Source organism: Enoplosus armatus, chromosome 21 (genome assembly GCF_043641665.1).
Source record: "Enoplosus armatus isolate fEnoArm2 chromosome 21, fEnoArm2.hap1, whole genome shotgun sequence".
In the NCBI taxonomy this organism is placed as follows: domain Eukaryota; kingdom Metazoa; phylum Chordata; class Actinopteri; order Centrarchiformes; family Enoplosidae; genus Enoplosus; species Enoplosus armatus.
Window position 1 is genome coordinate 1,759,697 of NC_092200.1, and position 21,375 is coordinate 1,781,071.

General features: G+C 44.3%; 1 protein-coding gene across 1 annotated transcript in view; it reads left to right on the forward strand.

Annotated features, from left to right (window-relative positions):
- The window catches only part of LOC139303967 (sodium channel protein type 5 subunit alpha-like), a 124,192-nt gene that overhangs the window by 54,728 nt on the left and 48,089 nt on the right, over positions 1-21,375 (forward strand). Inside the window, exons 13-18 of the mRNA XM_070927784.1 lie at positions 179-304; positions 4,786-4,906; positions 7,892-8,130; positions 17,446-17,619; positions 18,330-18,491; positions 18,600-18,794. Coding sequence (XP_070783885.1) covers positions 179-304; positions 4,786-4,906; positions 7,892-8,130; positions 17,446-17,619; positions 18,330-18,491; positions 18,600-18,794 — 1,017 coding nt within the window. The remainder of the gene's footprint in view (positions 1-178; positions 305-4,785; positions 4,907-7,891; positions 8,131-17,445; positions 17,620-18,329; positions 18,492-18,599; positions 18,795-21,375) is intronic.

Sequence of the window (21,375 nt, forward strand, 5' to 3'; positions counted from 1 at the left end):
AAATATATGATATTATGACCAAAAATAGACCAATATATGACCAAAAAGTAGAAAATAAAAATGCCAAATCTCTGTGGTTTTCATAAAAGGCCTCTACACACATTCTTATTTCATCTGTGTGTGTGTGTGTGTGTGTGCGTGCGTGTGTGTGTGTGTGTGTGTGTGTGTGTGTTTCCAGGTATTTTATCCAACTCTAAACGTCAACGGGAAGCTGTTTGTTGCCATGGACCAAAATGGGGTTTCCCCACCTCCGCTGCAGGGGCAGCTGCCTGCCTGCACCATGGAGAAGGTCAAGGAGGAGAGTGTGAGTACTGTGTCCTGTGTGTGTGTGTGTGTGTGTGTGTGTGTGTGTGTGTGTGTGTGTGTGTGTCCATCGCAGTGGAAACAATGGTGGAGCCTGCAGCCATCCAACACTCAGACATGTGAATTATGAATCAGCGCTTTGCATAACTCCACTCTGATATCATGGACTAAAGACACACACACACACACACATTCATATCTACCATCTCAGATAACAATGCTGTGGTATTCCCCCCATCTGTACACACACACACACACACACACACACACACACACACACACACATACCCAAGCACACATAGTGTCACTGCTATGGCATCATGAGCTAAAGCCACACATACCAGCACAGGCACGTTACTGAGGTGTCCTTCCTTTGTGCACATACTCACACACACTCACACACACTCACACACTCACACACACTCACACACACTCACACACACTCACACACACTCACACACACACACACAGACACACACACACACACACACACACACACATACTCTCTCACACACACACACACACACACAAACACACACACTCTCTCTCACACACACACTCTCTCACACACACACACACACACACACACACACACACACACACACATACACACATACTCTCTCACACACACACACACACACACACACACACACACAAACACACACACACACACTCTCTCTCACACACACACACACATACTCTCTCACACACACACACACACACTAATGCTAGGAAAGGGACATATCTTTCCTAATATCTTCTTGGGGGGTACTTGGATGAATCTTAATAATAATTCTTTCATGACTTCTTATATATTCTTTTAATCTTTTAAGGAGTACAGTCACGCGCCGATACAGGACTTAACTGGTTTTATGTGCGGTCACGACACAGCGACAGTAAACTATAGATTCATTTCTCCTTTTTCTAAAAAATGTCCCTCGCTTGTTCCTCATAGTCTTGTTTTCTTCCACTCCACCTACATTTAAGTCGGTATTAAATCACAGGCTGCGTTATTAAGTGTTATTAAGCGTTACCGAGAGTTTTAAAAGTCACTGCCAAGACTCAAAGTCAAATCCAATTCCATCCCCGGCTTCATCCAGTGAGTCAGAACCCCCTGTTGATCTGTCACAAGACAACATAGAATCAATAGTCATATCAATATCAATATCAACAGCCATTAGAAAGAGTGCAGGTTTGAGGCACTTTACTTTTCAGACCCGGAGGTTGGTGCCGGACTAAAGGTAGATGACAAGGTGTCTGCATCCTCACCTGAACAGGCAGCACCTCTGTTCCACGTGGTCCTACATTTCAGGCCACAGAGGCACATCGTAACATGGAAACGATCATTTTAATCGTCAGTGTCATTCTGGTAGTTTCACTTAGTCGGAATCTTTCTGCTCTGTCTGTTGTTCTTAAGGGGGAAATAAGTTGGAAAAGTGCCATGGAATTAATTTTGCAAGCACATAAATTATATTTTGTAGAGAAATTACAACCAAGCAACGAAAGATTTAATTTGCCTTACTCAATAAATGCATGTTTGCCACAACGACAGTCTTTCTCATTTGAAATGTCTGTTGCGTTGTTTTGATTATTCCTTTTTTATCAAAGCACTGATCAAAATAATACCTACAGAAAACTTCTCATGGTCAACCTCACCATGAAGGGTTGTTTTGATCCGGTTTCAATGGTTGAAAATATAATTTTCATACTTTCTGATATCCTTTAAATCCTTGAAAACATTTAAGTTTTCATCTTTGGTCAGGGTTTTAGTTTCCCAGCCGGTGCCATGACGTTTGGTTAAAATGATTTTCATGGTCCAGTGTCGTTCTATCTTGCAGTCAACAGTTTCAGATGTTGTCTTAGTTTTATCTTCAAACTTCCAGCAGAACCTTATAACCTGTAAACCTGTAGCTGACAGCCAGACAGCTCCATGTCATAAGGGATTACATTTATTTTAATACTTGTTTACAGTTGTCTTTTCCCCATCAGGCAGTAGGTTAGAGTATCATGAGGACAAACACAGCAGCTCCACGCCTGGAGGTGTTGTTCACCTCCACCTGCTGACAACCGGCCCCGATACCTACACTGTTATATAAGAAGAAGAAGAAGAAGTTAAATAGTAGAAGAAGAATGAGAAAAAGAGGGAGAAGTAGTGAAATAGATCGAATACAAACACTTTTTGTCTTTAAGTTTTAAGTATATATTTATAACTGTATCTGTCTACTGTCCCATTTGTACTGAAACAGCTGTCAGGGTGAAGAGATCAATACAATTTTCAATTTTGGAGAGACTGTGGATCAGTTCAGCAGCTATGGTGGCGCAGTATTTTATTCCTTTTGGTTCCCAATATGTTCTCTGATTTCATGACTCCTGCTCAGTCGAACATGCTAAACTTCACGGGTTTCTGTGTTTCTGTGTTGAGGATCATTGATGTTGTTAAAACTGAACTTTCAAATGATTTACGTCTAGAAAATAATCTTAATTCCCCACTCTCTAATATTATTTCAACTGTGCTAATACATATAGAACTTGTACACTAAATATTTCATTTGGTAGAACTTAACTAGCATGACGCTAGTTGCCTGCTTTTCTTTGCGGACGGCCGGTAAATGAATGAAAACTCCTGCGCAGTTTTGAAAAGTTACTTCACAATAAAAACGTGGTCCACCGCTGCAGGGGCCGCGTGGGACTTTAGAACAGCTCTGAGCTCAGTTCGTGAGGTATTTCTGCTTCCTCGTGGCCATGAAGAACACGGACCTGTCGTCCTGCTGCTCAGACTGATGGGGAGACGAGTGGGAGGAGGAGGGAGGGATCACACGCTTAGTTGCCACGGAAATGTTACCATGGAAACCCACAGCAGCTAATGGAAGCTAAATTAGTGCACGGCTGGCTGCTGTTAGTGTGTGTTCCCTTGTATATATGTGTGTGTGTGTGTGTGTGTGTTTCCCCAGTGCTTCCCTGCCTGGCACACAGACAGGATGTAGGCGTTGTCGTGGGCGGCGACCTTCAGGCCCATGCGTCACGTCTCATTGGAGGAACAGTTACCAGGAAGTGTTATGTAATCACACCTGAGCAAATTAGGATCACCCAGGTTCATCTCTGTGAGGGCTGAGAGGTCCTACACTCCCCTGAGCCGCTGCTGGGTTCGTCTTTATACGTTTGTTCTGAGCAGCTGCGCACTGTTCAAACCTACACAACTTTATTTAAAGTGTAGTGAACGAACAAAGAGATGAAATGATGGCCAGATTTTGGGGTAAATGTGTATCAACTGATTCAGAAAAGTCCCATTTGAAGGAACGTTCCTTATCTTGGAAACAGCACTGGAGCTTTCATTCACACCACATGATCTTCATCAGCAAATGTAGTTTGCCCAGTTGTTATGGAACTGGTAGGTATTGAGATGTCATTGTTTTCTAAGAATGGACAAGAGAGTGCTCAGAAAAATGTTTTAATTTGAACGTTTGCGTTTACATGACAACAGAATCCATCTGCTGAGGAAGACCATGTGATGATACTGGAAAGCCAATAAAAAATAGTAAACAGACCTTGAGGTTAGATTGTTTTGTCAATGGCATCTTGTATATACTTTTTAAATGATATAAAGATAATGTTAAGACTGTACTTAAGTGTGTCAAAGGTCTAAGGGCTGATACTTGGTCAGATGTAATTTCTTAATATAAATTTGCATAATTTGAAGCTAGCTTGTTCCTCCAGCTCCTGCTGGGGGATCCTGAGATGTTCCCAGCCCTGATGGGACATGTAACCCCTCCAGTGGGTTCTGGGTCTGCCCCATGTTCTCCTGCCACAGTGACCCAGCAGGCCTCTTGATGCCCCAGTAGTTTTTGGTTGCCACCCAGAGCTAATGACAATAGGCTCTGGGTGGCAGTGAATGAAGGCTGACAGCCCGCTGGTCGTTTAGTTTCATTTAAGTCTTTAGTTTAAGTGGCGACGACTGAAGGTTTTAAAAGGAGAGTCAGGTTCAGCCCTCATAGAGCTCGTCTGATACATGAAAAATATCCAGCAGTCCTTTTAGTGAGGCTGACAGAGCTACACACACACACACACACACACACACACACACACAGCGGTGGCACACTGATTTCTCTGATTCATTGAACACCAGTCATCACCTGCTTATCTGTTGCCCTGGTGATAAGAACCACACATACACACACATACACACACAAAGAAATCACGGCACAATGTTTGACCCATTTGACCTGACGTAAATCTGTGTGAGTGTGTGTGTGTGTGATAATATCACCAGGGCAACAGATAAGTGGATGATAGCTCATATCCATGAATGAACCTTGATTACGTGTGTTGGTGTCTTCGTGTCCGTGTGTGTGTGTGTGTGTGTGTGTGTGTGTGTGTTACAATGATTAACACACACATATTTACTGTATGTTTTGAAGGAGCCAGTTTGCTTTAAAAGTGATAGTTTGATAAATGAATACATGACCTCCTCTCTCTCTGTCTCAGGTCCCCACGTCCACCACGGAGCTCAGTACGATGCTGTTACCTCGTCCTTCGTCCACACAAGGCTCAGAGCGGAGGGGGAGGGCGCTCAGTGCAGCCAGCTACCTCACTGACGCCATGGAAGGTGAGGAGCAACACCAGCAGCGGTTCAAAGTTTTAACATGGGGACAAAAATGATGGCGTGGGTGTAAGAAGTGCATGTTTCTGATTGGCTGGCAGGTGTGCAGGGACACTTTAAACAAACTGTGTCTGTCAATAGTTTGGTTTGTTTTCTGGTTTAACCATCATTCTAAATCAGTAATGAAGGTTATCACCATAGCAACAATACTGATGCTGTGAGCTCATTTTGAGGAGGACAGGAGCACATTGAAAGGGTTATTGTGATTGTCTCCTCCTCCTCCACTGTAAGAGACAAAACCCACAGCCCTTATTCTGAACTCTAAAATTGAGCTGAAGCTAATATGAGGCTTCATGAGTCTGAGTTAGACAAATGAAGTGGGGATCTTCCAGAGTTACAGTCCTTTGAGTTTGCAGCCAGTATGGATTCACTGTGCTCCTCTGTAATTTAACTCCTCGTTCCAGACGGCATTTTAACCATTGGAAAATTACAGGATATGGTCTGTAATAGACGAGGACATTCAGCAGGACAAAGCCAAAACAAAAAGCTAAAAGCCTCCCCAGGGGGCCACGGGAGAGTTGAAGGGAAGTTTGAATGAAAAATCATTCTCCTTCTCGGAGTCATAACTCAAGTCAAATCTGGACACACAGACACAAAACACAATGATATCATTCAGTGTGACTTACATTTCCTGAGGACCTCATTATCTCGAATGTTCATCACGAATAAACGTCCATAAATCCACTTAGATCACAGACGCTTCAGAACTTGCCTGAGAATCATCACATTTCTAAGTTTTCTCCAGTCTCAAAGTGATCCAGCGACAGTTGTCTGTACATCCATGTGTACACTGCCAACGGGAGCTGCTAATAGACAATTCGGCTTACTTTTTATTGTGGCAAACAAATATAGGCCTAAAAAATGGGCCTCAACAGAGGACAGCAGAAGCCCATTTGATGAGCTTTTACAGGGTCTTGCTCTACGATGTCATCGTATTGGTTCCCAAACCGGCCTATATGTTGATGTTAGTGTGTTTCCAGATTAGTGGAAACATTTTTGACTTCACACAAAAGTCAAATGATTTTTGACAGCCATTGGTTTCAGTTTTCATTTCTATCTAAATTCATTTGCACAAACGTAAAAACCTGCTGACAAAATGCTACCTTTGCTTTTTGGTTAGTGAGTTAATACAGTGACATTACCTGAAAAAAGGGTTCTGCATCTCTGGGACTGTAACCTCATCTGACTTTTACCTCAGTGTGTACCTCAACTTTTTGTGTGTGATTGTGTAACCATGTATTTGTCTGAATTTTGCATCCAAGTGAGTCTTTTAACGCTTCTGTGTGTGTGCGTGTGTTTCCGGTCTGTCTGCGTGTGTGTGTGTGTGTGTGTGTGTGTGTCGAAACCGGATTGTGTAACCATGTCTGAGTTTGTATATAAGTGTGTGTGTGTGTGTGTGTGTGTGTGTCGCTGGCCCAGCCAACCCCAGGGGAACACTGGCTTTGTTTGTGTGAGAGAGTTGGAAAGGGAGAGAGACATAGAGACAGAATGAAAGAGAGAGAGAGAGAGTGTGTGTGTGTGTGTGTGTGTTATCCTGGTTACACTCATTAACCATGAGATCATTCCAAGTCCCTGCGTGTGTGTGTGTGTGTGTGTGTTTGATGATATTCATGTACTAGATTTTTGGGTTCATATCTGTCCAAATCTGCATTCATGTGCGTTGTAAGCGTGTGTGTGTGTGTGTGTGTGTGTGTGTGTGTGTGTGTGTGTGTGTGGTCTGCTGAGTCACTGTCTCTCCCCTCGGCAGTCGCTGCTCTTAGAGAACAGATCATTATACAGAAAATACAAAAAACCACTGCTGTCCTTCCTCCATCCATCTGTACACCCTTCACTCTCTCCTTCCTCCCCTCTCCTCTTTCCTTTATTCCTGTTAATATTTCCCTTTCTTTATTATTGTCTCTATTTTCTGTAATATTTACTGTATATTTGATAGTTTTCTCTGATGTAAAAAGACAGTAATGTGCTTTATCTCTTACCTTGATTTTCCAGGGTCATACCGCTGTTTTTCACGTTTGTGTTGCTGTATTTTAATCTGTAATGTGCTTGCCAGAAGCGTCCATTCGGGTCACATGACTTGGACTGGACCCATGAATCTACTTTAGACACAATCAAAAAACTTTAGCACCAATGACTCAAAACTTCACTTGGACTGTAATGATTGGCGGTGTAGCTTTTACCACCAAAAGCACTTCAGTCTGGTTTTGGTGATGTGGTCTGTGTACAAAAATGAAAACATAAATAAATAAAGTCATGAAGAAAAAGCTAGCAGCAACCTTCCTGCAGGTCTCTAATCATTATTCTAATGGTTATAAGGCTCTCACTTCCTGCTTGGCAGTTTGGACCAATGACCAGCAGGCGATTTGGACAGCAGCTCATGCAGCAAAACATTTTGTCAGTTGAAGTTACATGTAGCCAATAAATGAATTTGGATGGAACGTATTAATAAATGAACAACATTCAGCTCATTGCAACATTGCAAATGAGTTCAGTTGGTTCACAGGAATATCACACCAGGACACACTCGATCAGTTTAAAGAAGCATAAGGACTTGTTTAGGACTAGGACCCAGGACTTAGGTCTCAGGACTTCAGCCAAGGCTTCAGACTTACTTGTGACTTGGACAACAATGTCCCACCTGTGGTTCCATTTCCAGTAGTAGTAGTTTTAATGACAAAGTTTGCAAATTGACATTAATTAATTAGTTATTAAAATGTATTAGTTTAACATTTAATGTTTTTGCTTAATGCTTGTTTCCGGCACTTAATACCAGCACTTGAACACACCCACGGACAGCCCCAGAGAGGCCACCAGTTGTTTTTATTTTTTTTTAATTTATTTCCTACTTTATTAGTCTTTTCAGGACATAATCATTCATTAATCACAGTTAATTCACTTCTCTCCTCCTGTTTTGTTTTGTCCCGGGCCATGCAGAACTGGAGGAGGCCCATAAGAAGTGTCACCCATGTTGGTACGTCTTCGCCCACCGTTACCTGGTGTGGGAGTGCTGTCCCAGCTGGCTGAGGGTGAAGCAGCTGGTGAATATCATGGTGATGGACCCCTTCCTGGACCTGGCCATCACCATCTGCATCGTCCTCAATACGCTCTTCATGGCCATGGAGCACTACCCCATGACTGACGAGTTCAACGGCATGCTGAGCATCGGAAACCTGGTAGGACCGATGGATGGATGAGTGGATGGATGGATGAGTGGATGGATGGATGGATGAGTGGGTGGATGGATGGATGGATGGATGAGTGGGTGGATGGATGGATGGATGGATGGATGGATGGATGAGTGGATGGATTGAAGGATGGATAGATGGATGAATGAGTGGGTGGATGGATTAGTGGATGGATGAGTGGGTGGATGGATGGATGGATGGATGGATGGATGAGTGGATGGATGGATGGATGAGTGGGTGGATGGATGAGTGGATGGATGGATGGATGAGTGGATGGATGGATGGATTAGTGGATGGATGGATGGATGAGTGGATGGATGGATGGATGGATGGATGAGTGGATGGATTGAAGAATGGATAGATGGATGAATGAGTGGATGGATGGATGAGTGGATGGATGGATGAGTGGATGGATGGATGAGTGCATGAGTGGATGGATGGATGGATGAGTGGGTGGATGGATGGATGGATGGATGAGTGGGTGGATGGATGGATGGATGGATGGATGGATGAGTGGATGGATTGAAGGATGGATAGATGGATGAATGAGTGGGTGGATGGATTAGTGGATGGATGAGTGGGTGGATGGATGGATGGATGGATGGATGGATGAGTGGATGGATGGATGGATGAGTGGGTGGATGGATGAGTGGATGGATGGATGGATGAGTGGATGGATGGATGGATTAGTGGATGGATGGATGGATGAGTGGATGGATGGATGGATGGATGGATGAGTGGATGGATTGAAGAATGGATAGATGGATGAATGAGTGGATGGATGGATGAGTGGATGGATGGATGAGTGGATGGATGGATGAGTGCATGAGTGGATGGATGGATGGATGAGTGGGTGGATGGATGAGTGGATGGATGAGTGGATGGATGGATGGATGGATGGATGGATGGATGGATGAGTGGATGGATGGATGGATTAGTGGATGGATGGATGGATGAGTGGATGGATGGATGGATGGATGAGTGGATGGATTGAAGGATGGATAGATGGATGAATGAGTGGATGGATGGATGAGTGGATGGATGGATGGATGGATGGATGGATGGATGGATGAGTGCATGGATGGATGAGTGGATGATGAGTGGATGGATGAGTGGATGGATGGATGGATGAGTGGATGGATTGAAGGATGGATGGATGAGTGGATGGATGGATGGATGGATCGATGGATGGATGAGTGGATGGATGGATGGATGAGTGCATGGATGGATGGATGGATGAGTGGATGGATGGATGAATGAGTGGATAGATAAATGGATGGATGGATGGATGGATGAGTGGATGGATGGATGGATGGATCAATGATGGATGGATGAGTGGATGGATGGATGGATGAGTGGATGGATGGATGGATGGATGGATGGATGAGTGGATGCTTTGGCATCTAATCGTAGTAAAGCAGTGAAGCAGGAGCATAAATGGAGATATGTGAACTAGAGTTGTCCATTTCCCTTTAAAAGACCACATCTGACTATGAGTTGAGTGAAATTCAAGCTAGCGGTTCTTCACAAGTCGACTGAGACCTGACTCGAGTCGGGTCCAAATGAGGTCTAATCTTGTCCTGTTGTATTGCCGTGTGTCTCAACATGCCTAATATCCAGGTGGACCAAAGCGGACTGAGGATAAGTCAACAGGTCTTTCAGGGTTAAGTAAACCAGACCTCTAACCAAAACTGCTGTATTTATCATACATTTACTCAGAAATGACAAAGTAAAAGCAGGGTTTAATGAACAAAGTCATGTGCTTTATTGAGGTTTGATAGTTTGAGAGATTTGGATTTGGTGTTCTGATGAATCTGAACATCTTACAAACTTTTCTTGGAGGAGCAGAGTATGGAGCACGAGTGTCCTCCCCAGGTGTTTACCTAGCATGTTTGTGCAATAAACAAACTTCAGGCGAGTTTAGGAGGCAGTTGAATTTTGCCAAAGTGACAAAGAACAAGACTGTTTGGGAAACAACCCTTGGACCTTTGAAACTGCCTCAACCCTTTTGTTGAATTCAAAAACCTCAGAGAGAGGAAGAACAGACACTCGTTTCTTTGCCTTTCGAGAAAAGAAAAAGTGTGTGTGTTTGTGTCTCTCAGTAGAAAAGCGAGGTGAGTTTCAGTATTAGAGCTGACAGAAACGGGTCGGATGGCTTTAAACCACCGTGACTAACTCCAGTGTTTGACCCTGCAGGTGTGCTGACGATCTGACAAGAGCTGATAGGTTGATGCAATATGGTAATTGGTTCACCTGAGGTGTGAAAGGCCCACGGCCAAAATCACCATGTTGATCACACCTGCCCACACACACATACACACACACACACACTTGTACCTGTCCAGAGATGTCAGGTTTCCTCAGCTCAGGCTCCAGGCAGCTGTGTGGGGCAGAGAATGGTAATAAAGTCTATAAGTAGAAGCAGTGGCTTTGGGTCAGCCTCCAGCTGTGGTTTTCAATCTCTGGGACTGGACCTCAAGGCGGGCCACTGCGGGAGCGTTACCTGGATCGAGATAGATGCTTTTATTAACCTATGATGTCCCAATTTTCAATCTCAGTGTATAAGTGACCCATTGCTTGAAGGATCGTAGTGTTTTAGTGAAAATCCGGTTTGTGCATAAAAAAGTGTAGATTTATCCACTCAGGACAGCTTTTTAAAATCAGCTTTTTGGGCTACCGAGGTGAACGCCCTCAAATGTAGCTGTCTTACTTCCCTGGATTAAGGCCTCAGTATGCTTCAAACAAAGTGCCTGTCAGGACGTCAAACAGCATCTGAAACCCCTCTTCCAAATGCAGACTTAGGTAACTTTTTGAAACCGACAATCCGACTTTCATGCCCACTTTACACAACAACTGACCGGGGTCGTCCCTTTCTATGATGGCAGGCTTTTCACCCCACCTTCGAGTGCGGTACTGTATAAACACTTTTGCCTTCAGATCTAGCTCTTTTGATTCATAATGAACTCCTTAGAGCGGTGATATCTGAATGACTGAAAATCAGTGATGTGTACAAATCCGGAAATTAGCATGAAGCCTGGGGTTGAGTGCCTCGCTCAAAGGCATCTCAACAGTAGGCGTGTTTCCATAAAGGTAATTTTATGCACGTATAGAAGTATTGCATTTTGCGCTCACGGTTTTTGCGAAAAAGAGTTGGTGAGCTAAATGGGATACGGAAACGCCTTTGCCGAATAAATTCGGACGTAGCAAACATTTAAGTCACGTGACTTATCAGCTGTTTCCGCTGAAGCTTTCTGGAGCATGAAACATGGCCGATACCAGCTGACATGAAAGAACAAAGAAAACTTGCCCAAGAGAAAGAAATTCCTGAGGACCTCTCTCCATTTTTCGATGGGTTAGATGGCCAAATTCAGAAACTACACTTTGCAACAAGCCTAGTTTATTAACTCCAAATGGAAACACGCTTCATTCACATTCCTCTTTTTGGGGGCATTTCAAACGTTTCGCGACAGTTCTATGGAAACACTGCTAGTAATGAATAGAAGGACATTTCTTGCTCCACCAGCTCAAATTACCAGATCAGAGAGCAGATCAGAGTAATTGATTGATAATTGGTTCAGTTTGTGTACCATTAGTCCATATGTTCACCTGCTCAACCGTCCAGACAGCTTCAAACACAACCCCAAGGAACATGACTTAGTCAACAGCACCAGCTGTTATATAACATCCCTCTAATATTGCTGTCACCTCCTCTGCAGTTTGATGTAGCTGTATACTTCTGCAGCGTAAACACTACGAACTTCTTCCTCAATTCAATTTAGAGCAGTTCAGGTCTCAGATAAAGGCTGAGTCACGTCACCAGGATCCGATTGCAGTCTGGAGTCGCTAAGTTCTTTAGAGGATAAAGCCTCTAATCCTCACAGATGTTTACATAGCATTTAGCTAGCCTTTCTGACGGACAGGAGAGCCTCTGCTGTGTGTGTGTGTGTGTGTGTGTTATGTAAGGTGGTGTGTAGAGGATCATGTCAGGACATTACTGTGCTGACGGAATCAATGTCGGCTAATGCTTCCACTGTTTGTTGTTTGTCGTGTGCTCTTCAGCTTTGCTCTGTGGGTTTCACATATCAATATTTCCATGCGTGTAAAGATCTAAAGGATACATACCATTTAGTAGAGGCTTTTATCCATAGAGCCGCACTGTGCATTAAGTGCACCTCTCCTGAGTGTACTTAACCTTTAATGTCTCTAATAGTGGAAGCACACAAGACACTAGTTTTGTTAGCTGGTTCTGGTCAAACTATGTATTTGTTAAAGCTGATAGCTGCAGAATGATGGTCAGACTAAAATGTAATTTCGCTTCATTCAGTTAGCCTAGCATCCCTGGTTTATGTTGAGGTGGATTATTCAGTTTTGTGTTGCCATAACCAACTAGTGAGTAGTGGGAGATGTATCCGTCACGTAAAACAGATGTGGGCAACGATTCAGAGGTCTGGAACCAGCCTTTGATTGTTGACGTAAACCAACTTAGCATATAGAGATCTGCTCTGCAGACTAGATGTCATGGGTCCTCTTTTTAGGAAACAAATCTGTCCACCAAAAAGAGAAATGTGAAGGTCGTTGAGGTGCCTCCTGTCTGTTTATATACTGCTTCTACATAAGTGTTCCCAAGAAGACAGACAAAGCTCTTCCATCTGATTTTACCAGGAAAGCACATGTAGACTGAACAAGCAACCTCCCATGACCCCCCCAGCGTCCTCGCAAGAATAAAAACCTGGTCCACTGCTCTACAACCAGGGCAGATTTCAGGTTGGGGTGGCGGTTCCCAGTCCTTAGACACTGTCCCCAAATTGTCGCAAATTGCTCTTACAACAACGACAACAACAATATCCACAGCCTTCGCCACCTCATCTTGCCAATGTGGAGCTCTCTTAACCACCAAGGTGACTTCCACCAGAGTGACTGATGAGGTTTCCCCCGAGTCCTCCATCTCTGCCTTCTCCACAGAAGGCATATCAGTGGGGTTCAGGAGTTCCCCAATGTTTTCTTTCCGGCAGCCAACTACAACCCTAAAACAGGTGAGCAGTTCTGTTAGCTGTGAACAGGTCGGACAAGACTCTGCTTCCATCACCACAGAAGCTGCAGTCCCTTTAAAGACCTCCTCCTTCCACTTCACAGCTTCTTTCAGTGCTGGTGTCCATCAGCTGGTTCATCTCTAGCGCCTGGAGGCTTTCAATCTGGCCTCGTCCCCCAACTGTCCCAGCCCTGACTCCCAGTCCTCCATTTCCTCTGGAGGACTTGAGGACCTTGCAGACTTTTTATGAATGACTTAAAAGTTAATATTTACTGCCTCCAATTGTCCTCGCAGTCTCGTTAGTATGTGAATGAAAAATGATCCTGAAAGTCTGCTGTAATGAAGTCCCTTTGTAGAGAAAGAGACGGAGAGAGGACAGAAGAGGGTAGACTCAATGTAGGTGTGTGTGTGTGTGTGTGTGAGACTCTTGATAAAGGTGCTCCCTGTGTGATCTGGCACACTGCACAGTGTGAGCTTGTTACTGGGTATCTCCACGCACACACACACACACACACACACACACACACACACACACACAAAGAGTCCTCTGCTGTAACTGTTATCTAAGTTGGTCAGCACAGTGCTGTCCTTGCTCAGGGGCACTCGGGAAGTTCTGGGGAGCGCTACAACTTGGGGATTTACGATGTGTTTCTTTGGGGAGCTGTCTGAGAAACCTGCCGCCTGTGACTGACCGAACAATGAATGATTCATTTAGGTAAATAAATTAATGAATGCAACGAGTGCCTTTAAATATGTTCAGTAAAAATAGCTTTTGAATTGATTTTAGGAAAAAAGAAAAAGAAATGTGTTTAGCTGCACCCGTCATTCTGTGTGTGTGTGTGTGTGTGTGTGTGTGTGTGTGTGTGTGTGTGTGTGTGCGTGTGTGTGTGTGTGTGCGTGTGTGTCCTGGTGCTTACTCATTACATCTGCCTGGTTGTGACAAAAATAATCATGTGTCTCTCTCACACACACACACACACACACACACACAGAGTCCGTGTCATCCTCTCTCTGCTGATGTTACTGTTATTAGTGAGTGCTGATGTCGACATCCTCTGTTTGGGAGCCAGCAGCACACACACACACACACACACACACACACACACACACACACACACACACACACTTGCTGGTCAGAGTAGTTTTTCATCCCTCAGTCAGTGAATCAGAGACTTTGCCTCTGCAGAAACACACACAGCCCTCAGTGATGAACACAGTGTCTGAACTTGAAAGTCACCAGTCTGGATTTCGGACACACATCGCTAAGGGTCTTCAGGCAGACCTGAAACCCAGAAACCCCCCCCAAGCATCCATGTCTGGGGTCCACATTTCCTTTTCCAGCACTGTTATGGATCAGGTCCGTCTCATATTAGGTGGTGATAAACCTGCCTGTTATAGTGCATCACTGAGGACAAACCTGTGGACAAGAGCTGTCGACAACAAACATGGAGGAAAACCTGGTAGCTGTTGTCAGAGCTTCAGAGAAATGATAAATTAGTTATTGTTTTGTTTTTGAATTCCCAAACGTATTGATCAGACCTTATGGATCAGAGCTGCAGAGGCAGTTTAGTTTTTGAGGCATCTAGTTTGATCACAGCCTTCGTTAGCCAATCAAAACGCAGCAAAGTTCGGACAGAAAGTGCCCAACTTTTGTAAGATTGTAAGATAATGAGACATGAAATAATATATACCTGTAGTATCCTATTTTCAGCCTTTTAATATCAATCATGATATATAACGTGACATATTTATAGAAGCCGTCTGTAATCCAGGCGTGGGACGGTGGGATGGCACACGGAGCTGTATATGTAGGATGTTTTCCTCAGCGGGCTGTTTGAGGCCAGAGGCTGCTGCTGATATTTGACAGCTGAACTGTGTTTAACTTCATTAGCGTCATTCTGCCTGACGTCAACACACCGTTACACATCCTCTGCACTGCTCAGTAACACAACACCGCACTGCACTACATTTAACTACAACACTGCTACTCCACAGTACCGAAGCCCCTGCAGCATCACTGATGACACACTGGCTGCACTCAGGCAGGATTCAAACCAGCAACCTCCCTGGTTGCTAACCAGCTGCTGTGATGTTGAAGCTGGTGCCACGATGTGAACCGCCACCGCTTCTTCTTCTCATCTCTTTAACATTCACACTCCGAGTCTCTTACAGGCGGATTCATTTCTTCCTCTTTGCCTCAGAGTTTTTTTGCCAACCTTTTTGTCCTGAGAGAGCCTCCTTCATCGACACATCACTCACTTACATGTGTAAGTGGGGGAGAGAGGCTCTCCCGATGTCAGTAATAATAACAGCGTGATTGTTGAGTAGCTAATCAACGCACTACAGAGTTAATGAGCCCATATAAGAGCATCACTGGTGTGTGTGTGTGTGTGTGTGTGTGTGTGTGAGAGAGAGAGGTAACCCCAGAAAGAGCCTGATTTTGTTCAAAAATAGTTCATCATCACCTCAGAACTCACTGTTTTTTGGGAGACACACACACACACACACACACACACACACATACTAGCTGTGAAACACACACTCAGACACACATAAACAAACACACACATGCACAGGCTGGGAAACAGAAACACGCACACACACGTGTGTCACGTAGCCGGTGTCACATCGAGGATCCCCTTCTTTCTGGAACAACAAGCAGGGAGAGGGGCTGCTGCACGCACACACACACACACACACACACACACACACTTTAAACAAACACACAGACACACACACACACACACACACACACACACACACTTTAAACAAACACACAGACACACACACACACACACACGTGATGTAAAGCAGAGTGAGGCAAACTGGACAAGCTGAGGTCTGCAGAGAGAGAGAGAGGCTTAAAGGATCAAACCACAGGAGAAACAGCTGAGAGAAGTGTTGTTCAAATTAATCAGCGCTTCCAGAAATCACCAAATCAAGACCACGGCTGCAGGCTGCAGGTCTGTGCTGCGACAGGATGTTGTGTCAGTGTGGGTCCTTTTTGTCGCGTCATAATTGCAGACTCTGTGACTCGTCTTCAGTCTGAAGCATGACTCGGAGGTTACAGATACAAACAGATAAGAAGTATTTGTTTGTAGTATGCAGCTTGGCACAAAGTATTTGTTGGAAAAAGTGGTTTTCCATCAATCAAACTGTGCTGATTCTCCTTGAAATCTTTAACTCAGTGTGTCCCGCACTAAAACTTTAGCACGCACACACACACACACACACGCACACACACACACACACACACACACACACACACACACTCACACACTATGTTGAACGATGGCAAGTTTCATGCTAACTGTGTATGCTAATGTGAGCATAGCAGGTCAGTGTGCGGGGACGTCCCTTTGGTTTTCAGCAGCTGAACTCCTGTTGGCTTTTTAAGAACTTGTGTACTTCAGCTGGAGTTATAGGAGGTGACATGTGTGTGTGTGTGTGTGTGTGTGTGTGTGAGCCTAACCCAGTCTGAAATGTCCTACCCTTTGGCTAACTCTACCCTTCGTTTAGCTCTTGTATCTCAATGTGTGTTTATGTGTGTATGTGTGTGTGTGTGTGTGTGTGTGTGTGTGTGTGTGTGTGTGTGTGTGTGTATGTGTCCGTCCTCACCTGACTGTCTCTGTGTCCCTACCTGTGTGTGTCCACTTAATATGTGTGTGTGTGTGTGTGTGTGTGTATTCTTAGTACAGAGATGATCTTCTTGTCTTTGTCACTGTGTGTTTTTAATTTATCTATTTCAGATTTCTAGTTATTTTTTTAACACTAGACTAAAAGTAATATTTGTGTGATTCTTTCAATGATATTTTATAACTTCAGTATGATTTAAATGACATGCACGGGGAGTTTTCAGGTTTGCGTGAGCATGTGAAGCAACTGGTTGCCTCCTTTTGTCTTCTTCACCGTTTCCTCTGGACGGTTACGGGACGAATGCAGCAGACAGTGAAATCAGCTTTAGTCTATGTGGTTTAACACGTCGTCTCAGCTGCAAAGCCTAAAAAGCTCCAGACCACTGGTCCAGAACCTGGACTGGCGCTGCCAGCGTTTCATTGTCCTCATTTATTATCATATTAACTTTCTTTCCTGTGTGAGCATGATCATAAACATAACGGGGGGGGCTGTATTGTTTTAGCTGCAGCTTCATCAGCTTTGAACCAAATAAAACCAATTCCTCAAATATACCAAATCAAAATATCAGTACCAAACTGATGAATTGTTGTGTTTGACGTGTGTGTAAAGTCCTCACTGTGTCTGCGTCCGTCTGTCAGGTGTTCTCGGGGATCTTCACTGCAGAAATGCTGTTGAAGATCATCGCTCTGGATCCGTACTACTACTTCCAGACGGGCTGGAACATCTTCGACAGCATCATCGTCTGCCTCAGCCTCATGGAGCTCGGCCTGTCCGACGTCGAGGGCCTCAGTGTGCTACGCTCCTTCAGACTGGTAACTCACACACACTCAGACCATCGTTTTTGCTAGTCTAACTTGTCTAACTGTCACTCTGAGGTCTGATTGTTATCACACATCAACTTTTACAAAGAACTTTCTGTTAGTGTCTTGACGTGATGCAGGTTGCTGCGTCAATACTGAAATTCTCGACTAAACATGGAAGAAAAAGGTCAAATAATCTCAGCCCTTTGGTATTTTTTGGACTCAGACAATAGATAATAGAACATTTAGATAATAACAGACACAATGGCTCGTTAAGTAAAAGTAGTAAAGGGAAAAGAAAATAATGTTAAAGAGGAAACATTGTGGAAACAGTGTAAATTACAATGACATCAGTACAGGAACAAATAAGGAGCAAAATACAGAATAAAGTGAGACTAATGTTCATGAGTCTGTTGCCCCAGTGCCTGCTGGGAGTTTTCCATACACGCATACCAGGAGGTGCAACAATGTAAACTCATACAAACTATTAATTTTAGTTTAACAATAATAAGAATTTTTAATCTTTGTCCCACCACCAACTTAATTTAATTAAAATGCGAAATTCTTTGGTCAAACTCTAAAATGTAAAATCTTCGACTACAACAATGACGAGATCGAGATCAGGTCCGATCAGACTGTTTGGATCTGGTCTGCCTACTGGAAGCATCTGTTTTAAGGTTTACCCTTATTCTGAAATTCCGTCCCTTCCTGTTTCCTTCCAGCTTCGCGTGTTCAAGCTCGCTCGCTCGTGGCCGACCCTCAACACCCTGATCAAGATCATTGGTAACTCCATGGGCGCTCTGGGCAACCTGACGCTCGTCCTCGCCATCATCGTCTTCATCTTCGCTGTGGTCGGCATGCAGCTGTTTGGTAAAAACTACCAGGTAACGCCTCTGACCTCTGACCTCTGATGCAAGATGCAGGCTTGATGTCACTTAGATTTGTAAATGTAGGTTCAATACTTCAGGCGGTCTCTTCCTTCCTTCCTCCAGGACTGTGTGTGTAAGATCTCGAAGGACTGCGCTCTTCCTCGGTGGCACATGAAGGACTTCTTCCACTCCTTCCTCATCGTCTTCAGGGTGCTGTGCGGCGAGTGGATAGAGACCATGTGGGACTGCATGGAGGTTGCAGGTCAGCCGCTCTGCATCCTGGTCTTCATGCTGGTCATGGTCATCGGGAACCTGGTGGTGAGTGACCTTTTGAATGATGTCTTTGAGTCTGCTTTTGTCCTGCTGGAACTAACATGGTCTAAAGATTTGTTGGCTAAATTGCGGAAGGATTTGTGTTCTTCATGTCAGTAAAAGCTGCTTTAAACCTGACGACATGATGACAACTACCATTTATAATGTTAAACAAAATGGCTGCTGGTTGCTGGTCTCCAACAACATAAACCATCCAGATTATGTAGAGTACTCTGCTCTGTACATCAAATACAGGAATCTGGTGTTGAGGGATGTTTGACCTCTGACCCTTGCTGCTGACTCTTATAAGCTAGCTGTAGCTAAGCAGGACTGTAGAGAAGCACTTAGGTTAGCTCCACCTCGCCTTGCAATAAATCATGAAAGTCATCAAGTTCAGCTTTTGTTCAAACTGTTTCAGAGTGTTGATTCAACTGTGGGGCCATTTTGGAGGCTCCCGTCGGTGCTGCTGGTGAACTGTGTTTCTAATATTTCCTGGTATAACTGAGGTCGACAGAATATAAATAGGCTCACGGTCGGTGCGGGCCAAGATCTCGGCCACCTCTATGTGGACCAGGGTCGATTTTCTTCACCCATGCACTAACATCTCTGATGAAGGCTGCCCATCAAACCTCAGTGCTTTTTTGTCCCGAACAGAATATCAAAACTGTCAGGCAACAAACGTTGGATTCATAATCCTGATAGTTTATTCATTTATTATGAGTTAGTTCCTGATTTCAGTTTTAGATTTGATGTACTGTATTTGATTGAGAAAAAGTTCTTGTAGTAACTGCATTGTCTGGAAGCTTTTCTGACAGATTTTACAACCATGATCAGAGACGGGTGACGAAACCCTGCGTGACATGTGCAAGGATGCTACAGTAGAGAGAGACAGGTAGATGGTTAGACAGACACAGAGAGACAGAAAGACAGAGAGAGAGAGACAGACAGACAGAGAGAAACAGAGAGAGAGACAGAGAGACAGACAGAGAGACAGAGGATATTTTACCTGTGACCAGGCTGTGATTCAACTCTGTCCAAAGAATTGCTGATTTATGTGAGATCTACTGAGAGCTACAGACAGAGTAAATGTTGATCTGCTGACCTCTCCTCTCTCTTTCTCTGTCCTCCTCCTCCTCCTCCTCCTCCTCCTCCTCCTCCTCCTCCTCTCTCCCTGTTTAACCTCCTAACATTTATATCTGACTCTCCATAAGTGCTGATGCTCAGTCGACCATCTCTCTGCCTCTTTATTTGTCTTTTTCTTGTCAGCTCTCTTTCCTGTCGCTTGTTGTGTACTTCCCAGTGCAGTTGTGTATATGTGTGTGTGTGTGTGTGTGTGTGTGTGTGTGTGTGTGCTAGAGAGCCAGATGTTTCCCTCAGGAGGTGGTAAAGACCAAAAACAGAGCTAACAGAGAGAGAATACTGTCACGTGACGACTCTTTACATGTCTCTGCTGTAGCCATGACGACAGCCCACTCCGTCGCTACGGTTGCTCCCCCATTCAGCTCTGGGAAACCAGTCATTTACTGGTTGATGTAAAACGCATCGCAACTGGTGCGCCAGCGCGGGAATGTCGCCACAGACTCCGGATTTAAAAGCTCTGTGTACTGAAACACAGAGAGGTCAACCTGGCGGTGACGGGGTTAACCAGCATCATTCATATATTTATATATAAAAGTCTTTAACGTTGCGTTCACAGCTTGTTTCTGCTGCCTCCAAGTGGCCAAAAAAATCAGCTGCTTAAAATACAGTTTATGTAACCGACCAAATCTAGAGAGTGAAGCTTTAGTTTAAAGAAACTTTATTAGGCAGTTTGCCTAATAACAAAGAAATAAATAAAGTGCGACGTCTGTCTGTCACATTCAGTCCAGAGTGAGACGTCTCAGTGTACATACTCCCCAGTGGATGAAGCCTATTTAACTCTGTTGACCTCCTGACCTTTTCTTTAGCACCAGATTTTAATGACCCCACTAGCTTTCCTCCAGAGCAGCTGCACACTCAGTATGCTGCTGGAGTGTAGACTTCATCATTTTGCTCTTCATCATCCATTCTTCTTATTTCAAGCTAATAAACACACAAACAACCGGCGTTCTGGATATCTAGAACCACCCGCTCGCTCTCGTGTAACTGGAGTGGTGTTGTCTTCATGTAGAACAAGCGTAATCACCTACACACACACACACACACACACACACACACACACACACACACACCAGTGCAGAGTGCTCATCTTGCCAGAGAAAAAGAGGAGAGGAAAGATTTCCTTTCTTCTGATGACTATCTGTCATCTTATCTTACACTGTACCCCCCCGACACACACACACACACACACACACACACACACTCTCTCTCTCTCTCTGTAGCTCATTTTACCTGCCTTAGTATAAAATGGACCCCCCCTCACCAGCATGAACACGTCACATGTCTACACCTCTAAACCCATCAATCAATCCATCTGTGTGTGTGTGTGTGTGTGTGTGTGTGTGTGTGTGTGTGTGTGTGTGTGTCCTAATGAGGACAGTAACTGGAGAAGAGAAAGTGCCCTTGACTGATGGTCACACAACACACACACACACACACACACACACAC